The sequence below is a fragment of the Orycteropus afer genome, unplaced genomic scaffold, assembly GCF_000298275.1.
Source record: "Orycteropus afer afer isolate SDZICR_OR568_19922 unplaced genomic scaffold, OryAfe1.0 scaffold00075, whole genome shotgun sequence".
Classification (NCBI taxonomy): domain Eukaryota; kingdom Metazoa; phylum Chordata; class Mammalia; order Tubulidentata; family Orycteropodidae; genus Orycteropus; species Orycteropus afer.
The window spans coordinates 8,038,593-8,052,697 of NW_006921662.1; the positions used below are offsets into that span (position 1 = coordinate 8,038,593).

A 14,105-nucleotide genomic window follows, 5' to 3' on the forward strand; every position below is an offset into this window, starting at 1 on the left:
TAAGCAAATGATTTCTGACCTCTACATTTTCTCCCAAATCCTCATGTACCAGGAATTAGGATGGGGTACCCTGTGGATACTGGGAAGGAAGTGATGGGTTTATGGTTTATCAGCCAACACATCCTGGCTTCCTTTTCATATGGTCAACCTGTTTCTCTGCTGGGGAAACCGGGGGTCAGGCAAAGGAGTTGGGCTCAGGTAAGTGTCTTGGCCCTGTATAACAGGGGTTTTTGTCTTTTCTCTTGTCTCTCTATGGGGGTGTTGACATCCTGTGAAAACACCTCCTGACCAAAGCTGAGAAAGATAAAAGCCTTCTGACCACCAGTGATGACCACCAGCTGCAGGCAACAGGAGCCCAGGCCTCACAGGCAGAGGACTCTGGGAGGATCAATGGAGAGAGAGGGAAACCCAGAAAGCAGGACCCCATGGAGGACTCCCTTAAAGGGGGTGGGCTGGCTCAGAGGCCCCAGCTCACAGCAGGTCCAGAGAGAGATGGTCTTGATGGGCATAGCTACTCCTTGATGGGGGACAAGGGGACAGCCAACTCTGCCTGGGGCCCTGGGCAGGTGAGAGAGGGTTTTCCCGAAGCAAAGGGAGACAGAGTCACTCTTTCTGGGGAAGATCAGTTCCACAGAGAGGGAGGCTGGGGCAGAAGCCTTCCAGGGAGACCCCATCTACAGGACGAGGAACCAGATTCAGGGTTGGGTCTCATGGAAGGACAACAGCAAGATCATGACAGAGGCAGTGATGGAGACAGATGCTGGGGAACAGGAGGAGGCTGGGAAGGTGGATCCAGGCCTCCTCAGGCTGGAGGACTGGGGGACAGCTTGGAAGGAAAAGAGCACCGAGAAGACAGGCAGGGCCAAGAACAACAGTTTGGTCCTGTGGGGTCTTGGCTGCAAGGGGACGTGATGGAGAAGATGTCACAGGCAGATGGCTTGGAGGAGATGGAGGGATGGGATGGTCTGAGCAGGGGAAGTGGAAGAGGAGAGGAAAGGGCAGAGTGGGGTCACAGGACTAGCCTGGGGGAAGCTGGAGATAGCAGTGTGGCAGGAGGTCCTGGGACCCTGGGATATCCTGGAGGAAGAGGTACTAGCTCTGAGGCAAGCATGGGCCCTGGATCCAGGGGCTCTCAGGGGGGCAAGGATTCCAACCATGGGAGAGCAGGGGAGTCTCTGGGACAGACATTTGGTGGCAAGGATTTCCGGGAACCATCAATACCAGGTGGTGGAAAATTCCCCCTGAGTCCTGAGGCCAAAGCTGAGGAGTGGCAGGTGGCAGAGGATGAGAGCTCAGGGAAGTCTATAGTTGAGGGAAGGAGATACAAAAATGATTCTGGAGGCCCCAGGGACTGGGAAGGGAGCATGCAGGAGCTCAAGGGAAGGGGCTTGGGTTGGAAAAATGGTCAGGAGACAGCTGGGGACTTACATGGGACAAAGGAAGGCTCCAGAAGCCTCCAGTCTTCCCAGGGCTTGACAGTGGGTCAGAGGGCTCACCATGGGTCTGGAGTGCTGGGGTCTGGTGGAGGGAAGAGGGGTATGGGTAATACCCAGGTGTCTGAGCAAATGGGGTCTGGTCGAGAGTTGGATTCCAGAAATCACAGACTAATTCCAGGCCTGGATGCTCATGGATCTGGGGTGACACTAGGAGAGACTGGTTCTGGAGCAATCAAGTCTGCATCAGATTTCTGGAATGAGTCAGGGGGCTCCAGAGGACAAGGACCTAGAGGTGAGATGGGCTATAAGGGTAACTTAGAGGATCTGGAGGGAATGGAATCTAGTTATGGAGATGGCTTAGGGTATTCTAAGGGAGTAGGTCCTAAAAATGGGGCTGGTTACATTGATGGCTTAGGGGTACCAGGAGAAGTGAGATCTGGTCAAGATACTGGTTGTAGGGTTGCCTCTGGGGCACCTAGGGGAATAGAGTCTGAGGAAGGGGGTGGTTACAGGCATAGATCATGGGTGCCTAGGGGAATGTGGCCTGGAAACAAAGATGGTTATGGTCTAGGGGAAAAGGCATCTGGGAGAGTTGACAGTTTCAAGAATGGCCCAGGTGGCCCTGGTGAAGGAGTGCCCATGAGTGAGGTGGGACATTGGGATGCATCAAGAGGCCAGGGGGAAATGGGTCCTGGGGGTGGTGGCCTAGGGAGTCCTGGTACAGTGATATCAGTGGGTAGAGGTGGCCTGGGGGCTTCTGAGACAGTGGAGACAGTTGGGGAGGGACATGTGGGAGCAGAACCAAGGGGCTCTGGAACAGTAAGTCCTTGGGGTCAAACTGGAGATTATGGGGTCTTCAGGACCTCAGGAGCTCTGGGGTCCTTTGGAGAAAGAGGCTATGATGATGGCTTTGGGGATCCAGGAGCCATGGAGCCAGGCTCTCTGAGGGCAGCAGGAAAGGTGATTGATAGGGATGGGACGAGGGTCCCTGGTACCAGGGCATCTGGGCCTGGAACTGGTTGGGATGATGTCAGGTGCTCCAAGGCATTACTTTCTCATGATGGGGTTGGTTCTGAGAGCCAGCAGGCATATGGGTCTGGCAATGTGCTAGGCTATGGGGATAGATCAGAAATTCCAGGGCCTCAGGGAAATGGAGGCAGAACAGCTTATGGAGGAGGACGAAGGAGTCTTGGGCCTGGGAGATCTGGGCCAGAGGATGAGGCAGGCTTCAGAGATGGTTCAGGGGGTCTTGGAGGAATGGGGCCAGGGGGTGAAGCAGGTTATATAAATGGTACAGGGGGTTCGGGGGCAATGGAGTCAGTAGGTGAGATAGGTTATAGGAAAGATTTGGGGGCTCCTGAAGGAATGGGTTCAAGAAGAAAGGAAGATTATAAGGATGGTTTAGGGGGTTCTAGGAAGATTGGGTCAGAGGATTTGTTAGAGGGTTCTAGGAGGATGCTTTTGGGAAGTGAATCAGAGTATAGGGATGGTTTAAGGGATTCTGGGGGGATATTCTCACAGAATGAAGTAGGTTATAGGGGAGACTTAGGGGGTAGTAAGGGAATGGACCCAGGGGGTAAAGGAGATTATAGGGATGGCTCAGGAGGATCTGGGGAAATGGGACCAGGAGATGAGAAGGGCTATAGAGATGGTTCAGGGAGGTTTGGAGTAACAGGCTCCTTGGCTCAAGTGGGAGATGAGGGTGGACCCAGAGGCCAAGATGCCAGGGGGCATGGGTCAGGCTATGGGGTTGCCTCAGAGGCATCTCATGACAGTACAAGCTTCAAGGATGGTCCAGAGAGGGGCAGAAAAATGGGGCTTGTAAATGGAGCAGGTCTTGGGGTGGGTTCTGGGATGTTGGGAATGCTGGGGACTGCAGATGCGAACAGCCTCAAGGACCCAGGGCTGCTGGGGACTCAGGGAGGGTCAGAGACTCTTTCACATGGGCAAGGCTCCAGGAATGGTCTTGGGGGCTGTGGAACCTCAGGGACCCCTCAAGCTTTGGGGACTGTTGGTTCTAAGGGAAAATCGGGAGTCAGTGAGTGGCAAGAAATTTCTGGAATCCCAGGATCTCCTAGGAGCCAAAAGGCTCCCAATGGGAAGGGCAAGTCTGCAAACCAAGCAGGGGATATGGGGTCGTCTGGGTTTTATGATGGTGGTCAAGGGTCAGTAGAGGGTGAGAGCTGGGCAGGAATAGCTGCTCTGCAATCTGGGCATGAACAGGACTTGGGGAGAGCAGGCCCAGGGATAGCAGACCCTGGAGCTGCTGGCCAGGCAGGATGGGCACCTCAGGGAGGTGGGGACTCGGTGCGGGGAGGCAGAAGGGTGAGAGCAGGCTGGGGGAGCTCAGAAAGGCCAGGCCAGGCCCTGGACAGCAGTTCTGTGCCTAGGGGAATGGATAAATCAGTGTCAGGGGATGCCAACAAGCAAGGGGTGAGCAGTGCTTGGGCCCCAGGCTGGGAAGACCAAGGCAGCATAGGTGCTGGGAACCGACTCCCAGACTCCAGAGCTTCTAGTTCTCTGCAGGAGAGAGATGGCACACTCAGAGGGACCCATGGAGGGCCAGGGAGCTCCAGGGACAGGGAAGGTGCACCAGGCCAAGAAGAGGCTGGTGGATGTCAAGGCCAATGGTCCCTGGATAGCAAAAGAGCAGGTCCTGGAAGGGGCACTTCTAGTGGCCCAGGGGACTCAGCTGTCCTGGGAAAAGGGAATTCCACTGAATGGGGGAATACCCTCACCCTAAAATCTGAGGAGTCAGGATCTTGGGGCCCCTGGGATGGAACAAACGGGCCCTGTGACAGAAAGGACTCTAGTGACAGACCAGGGGCCTTCCAGGAAGAGGCTGGTGGATGTCAAGGCCAATGGTCCCTGGATAGCAAAAGAGCAGGTCCTGGAAGCGGCACTTCTAGTGGCCCAGGGGACTCAGCTGTCCTGGGAAAAGGGAATTCCACTGAATGGGGGAATACCCTCACCCTAAAATCTGAGGAGTCGGGATCTTGGGGCCCCTGGGATGGAACAAACGGGCCCTGTGACAGAAAGGACTCTAGTGACAGACCAGGGGCCTTCCAGGGTCTTGGTTCTCAGTTAGGCAAAGGACAGAAAGGCAGAAGTGGGGTCCTCAGGGAGAAGGGGTCCCTGGAGGGTGAGAATGACAAGGTCCAAGGTCCTGGGGCCCTGAAAGAGTATGAGAGGCAGACAGCAGAAGACTCTGGTGGGTCAGACAGGAGATCTAGTTCACTCAGGGGGAGGTCTCAAACAGAGTCAGTGGCCGAGGTTGGAGTAGCTAAGAGCAGGGGAACAGATAAGGCCCGAGATATGGGGCAACCTCAGGGAGGTGAGAACAGAGGGTTCCACGGGGGAACTCGGAGAGAGGATGGGGGTTGGGAGCCCCCAGGTCATCTTGGCAGCAGGAGAGGTGACACAATGGGAAGGGCAGACATCTATGGCAAGGAGAAGGATGCCCGCCAGAGTCCCAGACCTGGATACAAGCCTGGCACTGGCAGTTTCTCCAAGGAGGCCCGAGGTAAGTATTTCTCAGTGGAGTATAACTAAAGAGGGATGCCCTGAACACTGGGATGCCTAGATTAGTCCCAATTCTACCTCTAGATCCAGGAGTTATCCCTGCCAATGTCCCCTATTTTCAGGTACCTCTTTCAAATTCAGGAAGCAACCTCTTCCTCCTTGTGCAGATGAGATCCAGGGTGCATATGGCTCAGAGGTTTCCCCAGTATCTGTCTTGAGACTCTGTATCCAAAACACCAGAGTTGTTGACCTAACCTTCTTCTTACCACAGACGTGCCATTTGTGTGATTCAGGGTGCTCCACAGTCCCTACCTCTTCATCTACCCAACACACCAGATTTGTGCCAGTCTAGCTCTGGTGGTGTGGTGCCTAAGGCATTTGACCAGAACAGAAGGCTGGCAGTTCAAACCTACCAGCCACTCCTCGGAAGGAAGACTGGGCAATCTACTTCCATAGAGATACTGCCTCAGAAACCCAAGAAGGGGTCGCTATGAGTTGGAACCAACTCCACAGCAGTGACTTTGGTTTTTTTTTTTGGTTTAACCTCTGTTGAAATGAATGAGACATTTGGCCTTACAGGCACTGGCTGTCCCCAGCTGGCAGGAATGTGGTAGCCACGTAGGCAGTGTAGGTCATGGCCCGGGAGGCTGGGTCTTGGGTCTTGGGGGAATCTTTGGTGACCAGCCCCTAGACCCTTCTGTGTCTATCTAGGATCCACAGGCCACTTCTCTCAGGGCCTAACTGACACAGAAGCCCAGCAAGGGGAGGCCACTATGCTCTCCTGCACCCTCACCAGAGACCTGGGACCTGGAGCCTGGTTTAAGGATGGAGTCAAGGTACTGCCCCCTCATACCTTCTCTTTACCAACCAATTGAGGGTGAGGAGCAGGGGATAGGTAGAGAATAAGGGGAGGCTTTGCAAGAAAGACTTTTTTGTTCTTCATTTTACTAATATGCCCACCCTGGGAGAAGTTTAAGTAGCCAACAAACTTGAAGTATTTGAAAGAGAACTAGAGTTTTAAATGGATGCATATTCACCACACTCCTCCCTCGATACATGCCTTACTGTCCTGCCACCCAAAATACCTTTCTTGTACCTCCACCTATTGAAATCTGCCCCTCCTTCAAAGAGGGTCATCCTAACCACATGGGGTCAATCCTCTCTCTAAACATGCCTGCTGTCCTCCACTGTAGCTGTCATCATGGGAAGAAAAGTATCACAGTGGTTTGCAGCAAGGTCCTTGACCTCAGCTAGGTCTGGCTTCAGATGCCAGCTTGCCCCTTACCAGTTATGTGATCGTGGGCAAGTTGTTGAACATTCCAGTTTCCTCATCTATAAAATGGGGCTAATCGTAGTACCTACTTCATAAGGTTGTTGTGAAAATTAAATGTTATAACAGAGATAGCATAGCGGATGGCTTTTATAAGTAGAAATTTATTCTCTCACAGGTTAGGAGGCTAGAAGTCCCAATTCAGGGTGCCGGCTCTAAGGGAACACTTTCACTCTCTGTTGGCTCTGAGAGAAGGTCCTTGTGCCTTTTCAACATCTGTGAGCCTGGTGTTCCTTGGAGATCTCCATGTGTCTTGGCATCAATCTTCCCCTGTGTCTAGGAGGTTGTCAGCGAAGGAACCCTGGGTCGAAAGCATGCACTCCACTACTAGCACTTCTTTTTTGGGGGGTAGTTGCATCCCTCCATCTCTGCTCGGTTCTCTCTCCTTTTATCCCTTTTAAGATGAAAGGTGATACAAGCCACACCCCAGGGAAACTCTCCTTATATAGGATCAGGGCTCTGATCTCAGTAGAGGTGTTGCATCCACTACTGCTACCTAATTAACACAGAGAGGTCAGGATTTACAACGTATCACAAAAGGAGAATGATTATACCAGATCACATCATGGGGAACGATTATATCGTTATTACATATAATCGTTATTACATAACTGTCAACCACTGAGAATCATGTCCTAACCAAGTTGATACATAGTTTTGGGAGACACTATTAAATCCATGGAGAAAGGTCCCTGAGTGGCACAAACAGTTTACTCTTAGCTACTAACCAAAAGGTTGATGGTTCAAATTCACCCAGCAGTGCTGCAGAAGAAAATCCTGGTGATCTACTTACGTAAGATTATAGTCACCGAAAACCCTATAGAGCACGTCTCTGAAACATGTGGGCTTGCCATGAGTTCATGCAGTTGTTATTATGATTCCAGCAATTGCATTGGAAAAGTTGGGCTGGGAGCAAGATGGAGGTTGGAATGACTTTTTCTTGCTGTGGCCCTTGTCTTCAGCTCACTGCCCAGGATGGAGTCATCTTTGAGCAAGATGGTCTTGTGCACAGACTTCTCATCGCCCATGTGCAGGGGACCCAGGCCGGAAAATACACTTTTGTAGTGGGAAACCAGCAGAGCGAGGCCACCCTAACTGTCCAGGGTGAGGCCCAGCCCTGCCTATCCCTGCTCACCATTTCTTTGCACCAAGCTATATGTTCTCCTAACCACCTGAATTTGTTGCTAGTCTATAGCCAATGGCTAATCTTATCTCCAGTCTGAGAAAAACCTCTGTGAATTTAAAAAGCCAACTCACACCTTCCCTATTCCAGCATGTAATTGCCTTCCTTGTCAGGAAGTCCTCGGTGAAGTCTAACCCTGGTCCCTCTTGCTGCAGATGAAGCCCATTCCTCTTGTTCATCCTCAGGAGGTGGGGTCAGGTGTTCCCTACTCTTACCCCAAGCTTCTTTCTCTGGGTCTTTCTTTCCCCACGCTTAAGGTGACCCATACCCATACCCAAATCTTCTTCGACTTTCTTGCTCTGTTTTATCTCTAGAACCCCCTACCATTGCTCCAAACATGACAGAGAAGCTGAGAGAGCCAATGGTGGTCAAGGCTGGGAAGTTGGTGTCAGTGAAGATCCCTTTCAAAAGCCGCCTCCCAGTTCAAGCTGCCTGGAGGAAGGATGGTGCTGAGATGTTGGATAACAGCAGCAGGGGGACCCATGTGGCCCTGGGGGATGACTTCACCCGGCTGTGCATCCCCAATGCCAGCAGGAAAGACAATGGCCAATACAGCGTGACACTGAGGAGCGAGGGAGGCTCTGTGCAGGCCGAGCTCACCCTGCAAGTCATAGGTGCCAGCCCCAGCCTCCTCCCCAGCCTGAAGGTCCCCAGGGTTCCAGACCCTTCCTGCCATGGGGCAGGCCCAGGCTCTGATCTTCATTTGAATGCTGCTTAAGACACAAATCTGTCTACAGCCTCCCCTCCTCATACTGGTTAGGATGAAGCAGTTTAGATAAGTAAAGGCCTGGACCCCTCCCGGAAGGAGGAACTGGCTGTACTTCTCTGAGCACAAATACCCTGAGGCCTAGGGAAGGAGCTGGGGTGGGATAGTGGTCCTCAGCCTCAAGAGATGTTGCAAGGTAGGACTGCCAGGTCCAGAGGGCTGGGCAGGTGTCCATACCGACCACTGAATGGTGTGGCTGGGCTTGGGAGCTGGTTCCATGTCACAGCCCTAGGTGTATATGTGTGTGTTGGGGGGTGGAGACCAGGGAATGCCTGGTTGTTTCAGTGGACCTCTGAGTTATAACCAAGGCCTTCTGGGCAGTTTGCCCCATAGCTGCTTATCTGACCCTCCTTCTCTTCCTGCTCCTCCCCTGGATCACCAGACAAGCCCAAGCCCCCACAGGGCCCCCTGGAGGTGCAGGATGGCCATGGGACTGGTGTCTGCCTCCGCTGGCGGCCCCCACAGGACGACGGGGGTCGAGCTGTGCAGCACTACTTGGTGGAGAGGCAGCAGGCTGGCAGGAGCACTTGGCTGAAGGTGGGCGAGGCCCCGGCAGACAGCACCACCTTCACTGACACCCATGTGGAGCAGGGCAAGAAGTACACCTTCCGCGTGCAGGCTGTGACCTCTGAGGGGACTGGGGAAGCCTTGCAGTCTGAGGAGGTGCTCGTGGCTCCTGAGGGTGAGAGGACAGGCTGGGACTGGGGTTGGGCAACCCTTGTGGGATCCCCCACCCCGTGCTCAGATGACTGGCAGGTCTGCCCCAGAGGCTGAGGGACACCAACCAGTGCTGGGGGTCTTGAGATCCTTCTAGAACAATGTGGAGTCTCCTTACTTCAGTTTCATTTGGGATCTGGAAGCCAGATTAGAAAGCAAGATTTCCGAATCTTCTCCCAGCTATGGTAGTCTCTGGGTGGGGCCATCGGTTAATGTGCTCTGATGCTAACCAGAAGGTTAGTGGTTTGAAGTCATTCAGATGCTCCTTGGAAGACAGGCCTAGTGATCTATTTCATCATGAGTTTGAATGGACTCCATGGCATCTGGCTTTCTCCCAGCTATGGCTCTCAGGGGTGGGAAATGGGCAGGGGGAGCCCATTCTCTCAAGACCCTGGACAGGGACTAGCAGGCTCCTCCATCAGACACTCCCAGCCTGAAACGTCCTTTCAGGGGACTCTGGACTCTGAGGGGGTAGCTCTAGACTCAGGACGTAGTCCCTTCTTTGTTCCTGTCATTCCTGCCCCTCAACTGCCAAAATAGTGTCCTAGAGCAGGCTGGCTCAGCTCCCTGACATTCCTGCCCTTAGATGCTCCCTCCTTAGGACCTCCCTGACCACTTACTTCCCCTGCCTCTGGCTAACCAGGCCCTCTCTGCCCCTAGCTCTCCCAGGGCCCCCTTCTACCCCAGCCATCCTGTCAGCCTCCAGCAAAGGCATCACACTGACGTGGACAGCGCCTCGGGGCCCTGGCAGTGCCCACCTTCTGGGCTACCTGATTGAGAAGCGCAGGAAGGGGAGCAACATCTGGACTACAGTAAATGACCATCCCGTGCCTGGTGAGCAGACCTGAATGGCCTCACTGTGCTCTGTCATGCCTCCAAAGTTTCATTAGACCTGCTCTTGGCTTTAGGGTCCTTTGGTTTATCATGCCACACTGGCTTAATGCAGTGGTCCTCACCTAGAGTGAGGACCACCTAGAGTAGTTTTGCCCCTAGGGGACATTTGGCAATGTCTAGATGTATTTTTGCTTGTCACAGATGGGGTGTGGTGGGCAGAAGGTGGTCAGCATGCTATTAGCATCTAGGGTGAAGAGGCCAGGGATACTACTAAACCCACTACAATACACAGGACAGTACTTTCACTCCCAAAATAAGGATTAACTAGCCAAAAATATTCAATAGTGCTGAGGTTAAAAAACCTTGGTTTAATGTAAAAAGTTCCAACTGGATGCCAGAGGTGGAGCTCTGAGTTCAGCCCTTGATCTTGGGTGGCTCACTGACTTCTCTAGATCTCAGTTTTCTCATCTATGAAATGGAGAGAAGTGTCCCCTACTCCATCGAGTAGTTTCCTAAGAAACTAACTGCTTTCTGATATCAAAAAGAACTTGGAAAAGCCCAAGTGCAGGGTAGACAACCCTTTGCTTTATGCCCTGGATCTTTACACTCTTCAGAGTCTATACAGCTGCAGGCAGGCTGCGCAGGCCCAGGTTTGCAGTGGAAAGAGTGCTGAACAGGCTGCCAGGAGGCCTAGCTTCTAATCATGGCCATGATGCTCAGGAGCTGAACCCTCTCAGGACCTCAGCCTCCTCATCTCTGGAAAGAGGGAGGTGAACTAAAGGCATATCAAGGTGCATTCAACCTCACTACTTAGTGGTTCCATTTTATTTACTTATGACAACAACTCTTTGAGGCAGAGAGAATCAGAGAGGTTAAGGCACTTGCTCAGTGCTACCCAGCAAGTTAGTGGCAGAATCTGACAGGGACTCAGGCTCCTGACACCCTGAGCAGTGCTGAGAGAACTGAGTCACACTTGGCTGACTGCATGGGGAGGAGGGAGGTGTTTGGGCCCCAGGCTTGGTCTTCTCCAGAATGTGGAGACACTGAGCTATCTCTCCGTGGCCTGGTCCCATCAAGGTGGGACTCATGTGGGGTGCGATGTTCACAGAGAGGAAGTGGACAGTGGTGGACGTGCGGCAGGGCTGTCAGTACGAGTTCCGGGTCACGGCCGTGGCTCCCTCTGGTCCTGGAGAGCCTGGGCCCCCATCAGATGCCATCTTTGCTCGAGACCCCATGAGTAAGTGGAACACCATCCCAAGATGGGGGTGGGGTGGTAAGCATGGGATAGCTCTAGAGCCAGGTGGAATAGAACAAAAGGCCACAGGTCATGGCAGTGCCCAAGGAAATGGTCAGGAATGCTGGAAAATAAGCCTCAAAGGGCCTCTGAGGCTAAACATATCTCAGGGGTCCAGAGTGGGATCGCTGTATTTTTCTTGGCTGTCATCAAGTTGACTTTCAACACTCCCGTGTTTTACAGAATAGAACCTTCCATAAGGTTTTCCTGGCTGTAATCTCTATGGAAGCAGTTTGCCTGGTCTTTTCTTTTGCAGAGATGCTGCATGAATTCAAACTATCAACCTTTTGGTTAGCAGCTGATTGTAAATCACTTGAGCCATATAGGTTCTATAAGAAGGCCTTCCAAATCCATTGCTGTTGAGTTGATTCCAACTCATAGTGACCTTACAGGACAGAGTGGAACTGCCCCACAGGGTTTCCAAGGCTGCTATCTTTTATAGAAGCTGACTGCTACATCTTTCTCCTGCGGAGCAGCTGATGGCTTCAAACCACCAATCTTTTGTTCAAAGCCAAGCACTTAACCATTCTACCACTAGGGATCCACAGGGAAGGGTATAAGCTCTCAAATTGAGGCCAAACAGGCCCAGAGATAGGAATTAGGCATTAAAATATCTCCTTCCCAAGATCACTGTCACTTTCTCTTCGGCCCCTGGGCAGGTCAGTCCTCAAGCTGGCCCACCTCTCCCAGCCTTATAATCACCCCCTCATTTCAGACAGGTGTTGTCATTCCTGAGGGCCACAAAGAACCTCACTCATCAATTCTCTAGCCGGTAAACATTCATAATCTACTAGGTACTCAGGCCAGGAACCAGGTGTATGAATCTGGTCTCTGCCCTCAAGAACCTTTAGGTCCAGAACAGCATTTTCTTACCTGTGATCTTAGGAACATTCATGTACCAAGAGATGGCAACAGATATTCTGAGAACAATAACAACAAATAAGATCTGTGTTCAAAGATATGTTTGGTTTATAACCTAAGATATGTCCAAATCCTGCCATAAAGAAATCTGTCTAACTTTGTTCCTTTGTTCAATTCAAATTTCCTGAACTTGATTAGAGACCACCTTTTTTTTTTTTTTTAACAAAGCACCTATTACCAGCTCCACTCTAGCACTCCAGCCATACGGCTTGGAATACATTGCTCTCTATACCTCATCCCCTTAAGATCCTGCCAGTGACTAGTCATCAAGAGAGCAACATGTTCCTGGCACCTGCTGGAACGGTGAAGTGGTGAAGACCTGGAGAGCATCTTTGTTCCCCTCAGGGCTGGGCATAATGAAGATGTTCAGGGTGTTTGAATGAACCCAACAAGAACAGAACATTCTATAATTTTAATTGTTCAGGCAGCATCTAAGGTTTAGCCCTAGAAAGGGCAGGGAGCAGAATGAAGAGACAGGGCAGGAAGGCTGGGCTGGTCATCTTGTTCCTTTCAAATGGACCAAACCTCTCCTACTTTATTGTTAATCTCTCTTTCAACAGTGTTAGGAATGGAGAGACAGATAGGGTAGTCTGTTCCCAGTAGTAGTCAGAGTTGCCTCAAGAGACAAGCCTGGCAATTAGCTTCTGAAAAGTCAGAGCCTTTAAAACCTCTGGAGCATAGTTGTACACAGGGGATTGCTATGAGTTGGAATCAACTCAACATCAACTAACAAAAAGTAGCTACACCAATAACTGCACTTCCCTAGACCCCCAGGAGCTTGTTAGAGATGCAGGATCTCCAGCCTCACTCCAGCTTCACTGAATCAAAACTCTTAAGAAAATCCCTAGGAGATCTTTTTACAGATTAACCCTTTTGTAACCCATGCGACATATAGTGCCCACCTACATTTTCTACCTCTGAGATTTAAGTGAGAAGCTTCTACCCCACTTTCAGTGCATGCTGCCATCTATTGGGGGCCTGTATAACATCATGAATCTGCAAAAACAGACCTCATCCCACCAACCCCAGGACCAGAGACTCCTCAGGACATATGTGTCCCACTGACTGTATCAAGGAAGCTCTGGTAGTGTAGTTCCTAAGGCACTTGACTGCTAACCAGAAGGCTGGCACTTCAAACCCACCAGCCACTCCTTGAAGGAAGGTTGGGCAATGTACTTCCGTAGTAATACTGCCTTGGAAACCCAAGGAGGTGTCACTGTGAGTTGGGTCTGACTCAATGGTACATAACAACAACAACAACTGTATCAAAATTACTTCAAAATTTTTTTTTTCATTTAACCCCAAATGCCTTCCATTACTGAAAACATGATTTCAACAAAAAATTCAGAGCAGAAAATAATTCAGTCTTGAAAGTGTGATAGTTTGAGAAGCACTGCCCTAGATCAGGGGTTCTTAAACTTAGTTGCATTTTTAGAAACACTTGCGGAGCTGTTAAAGATCCTAACATCTAGGCTGCACTCCCAGAACAATTAAATCCAGATCTCTGGGGTGGAATCTAGACACTACCATTTTTAATGGCTTCCCAGATGATTCCAGCACGCAGCAAAGTTTGAGAACTAGAGTCCTAGACTGCTGTGTAGTTTACAAAGCCCTTAAGTAGGCATTGTGCCTTTTACTTATTCCAGAATCCCCATGGGGAGGTAGGGCTTGTGATAGTACTGTTCCCATTTGAAAGGTAAAGAATAAAAAGTCTGGACCAAGTGCCCCAAAAGAGTCTAGGCCAGGAGCTTAGAGTTCAGAATACAAAGATACAGATTTCTAGTCTTCAAGGATCTTGGAGTCTAAGAGGTCATCAACTACAGTACCAATTTTCAGGAACTAGGAAAGGGTAGGTGGAGGAAGTGAAGTCCTTGGGTGGCATAAATATAAAGCATTCAGCTAGTAGTCAAAAGTTTAGCAATTTGAACCCACTCAGAGGTGGAAGAAAGATTTGGCTATCTGATTCTGAATGGTCACAGCCTTAAAAACCCTATGGACCCCCAAGACTGTGGCCCCCAATCACCCTTCAGGCCTAGAATTGAACTCACTCCTGTGGCTTCCAGCCAAACAATAGACAGGTGTATAAGATGAACACTTAGACC

At 51.1% G+C, this 14,105-nt stretch overlaps 1 protein-coding gene across 1 annotated transcript in view; it reads left to right on the plus strand.

Annotated features, from left to right (window-relative positions):
* Nucleotides 1-14,105, plus strand: part of IGFN1 (immunoglobulin like and fibronectin type III domain containing 1) — a 45,676-nt gene that overhangs the window by 14,919 nt on the left and 16,652 nt on the right. The window contains exons 11-18 of the mRNA XM_007941184.1: nucleotides 295-344; nucleotides 4,842-4,959; nucleotides 5,670-5,794; nucleotides 7,251-7,392; nucleotides 7,786-8,085; nucleotides 8,620-8,919; nucleotides 9,615-9,788; nucleotides 10,897-11,025. Of these exons, the coding sequence (XP_007939375.1) occupies nucleotides 295-344; nucleotides 4,842-4,959; nucleotides 5,670-5,794; nucleotides 7,251-7,392; nucleotides 7,786-8,085; nucleotides 8,620-8,919; nucleotides 9,615-9,788; nucleotides 10,897-11,025 (1,338 nt within the window). The remainder of the gene's footprint in view (nucleotides 1-294; nucleotides 345-4,841; nucleotides 4,960-5,669; nucleotides 5,795-7,250; nucleotides 7,393-7,785; nucleotides 8,086-8,619; nucleotides 8,920-9,614; nucleotides 9,789-10,896; nucleotides 11,026-14,105) is intronic.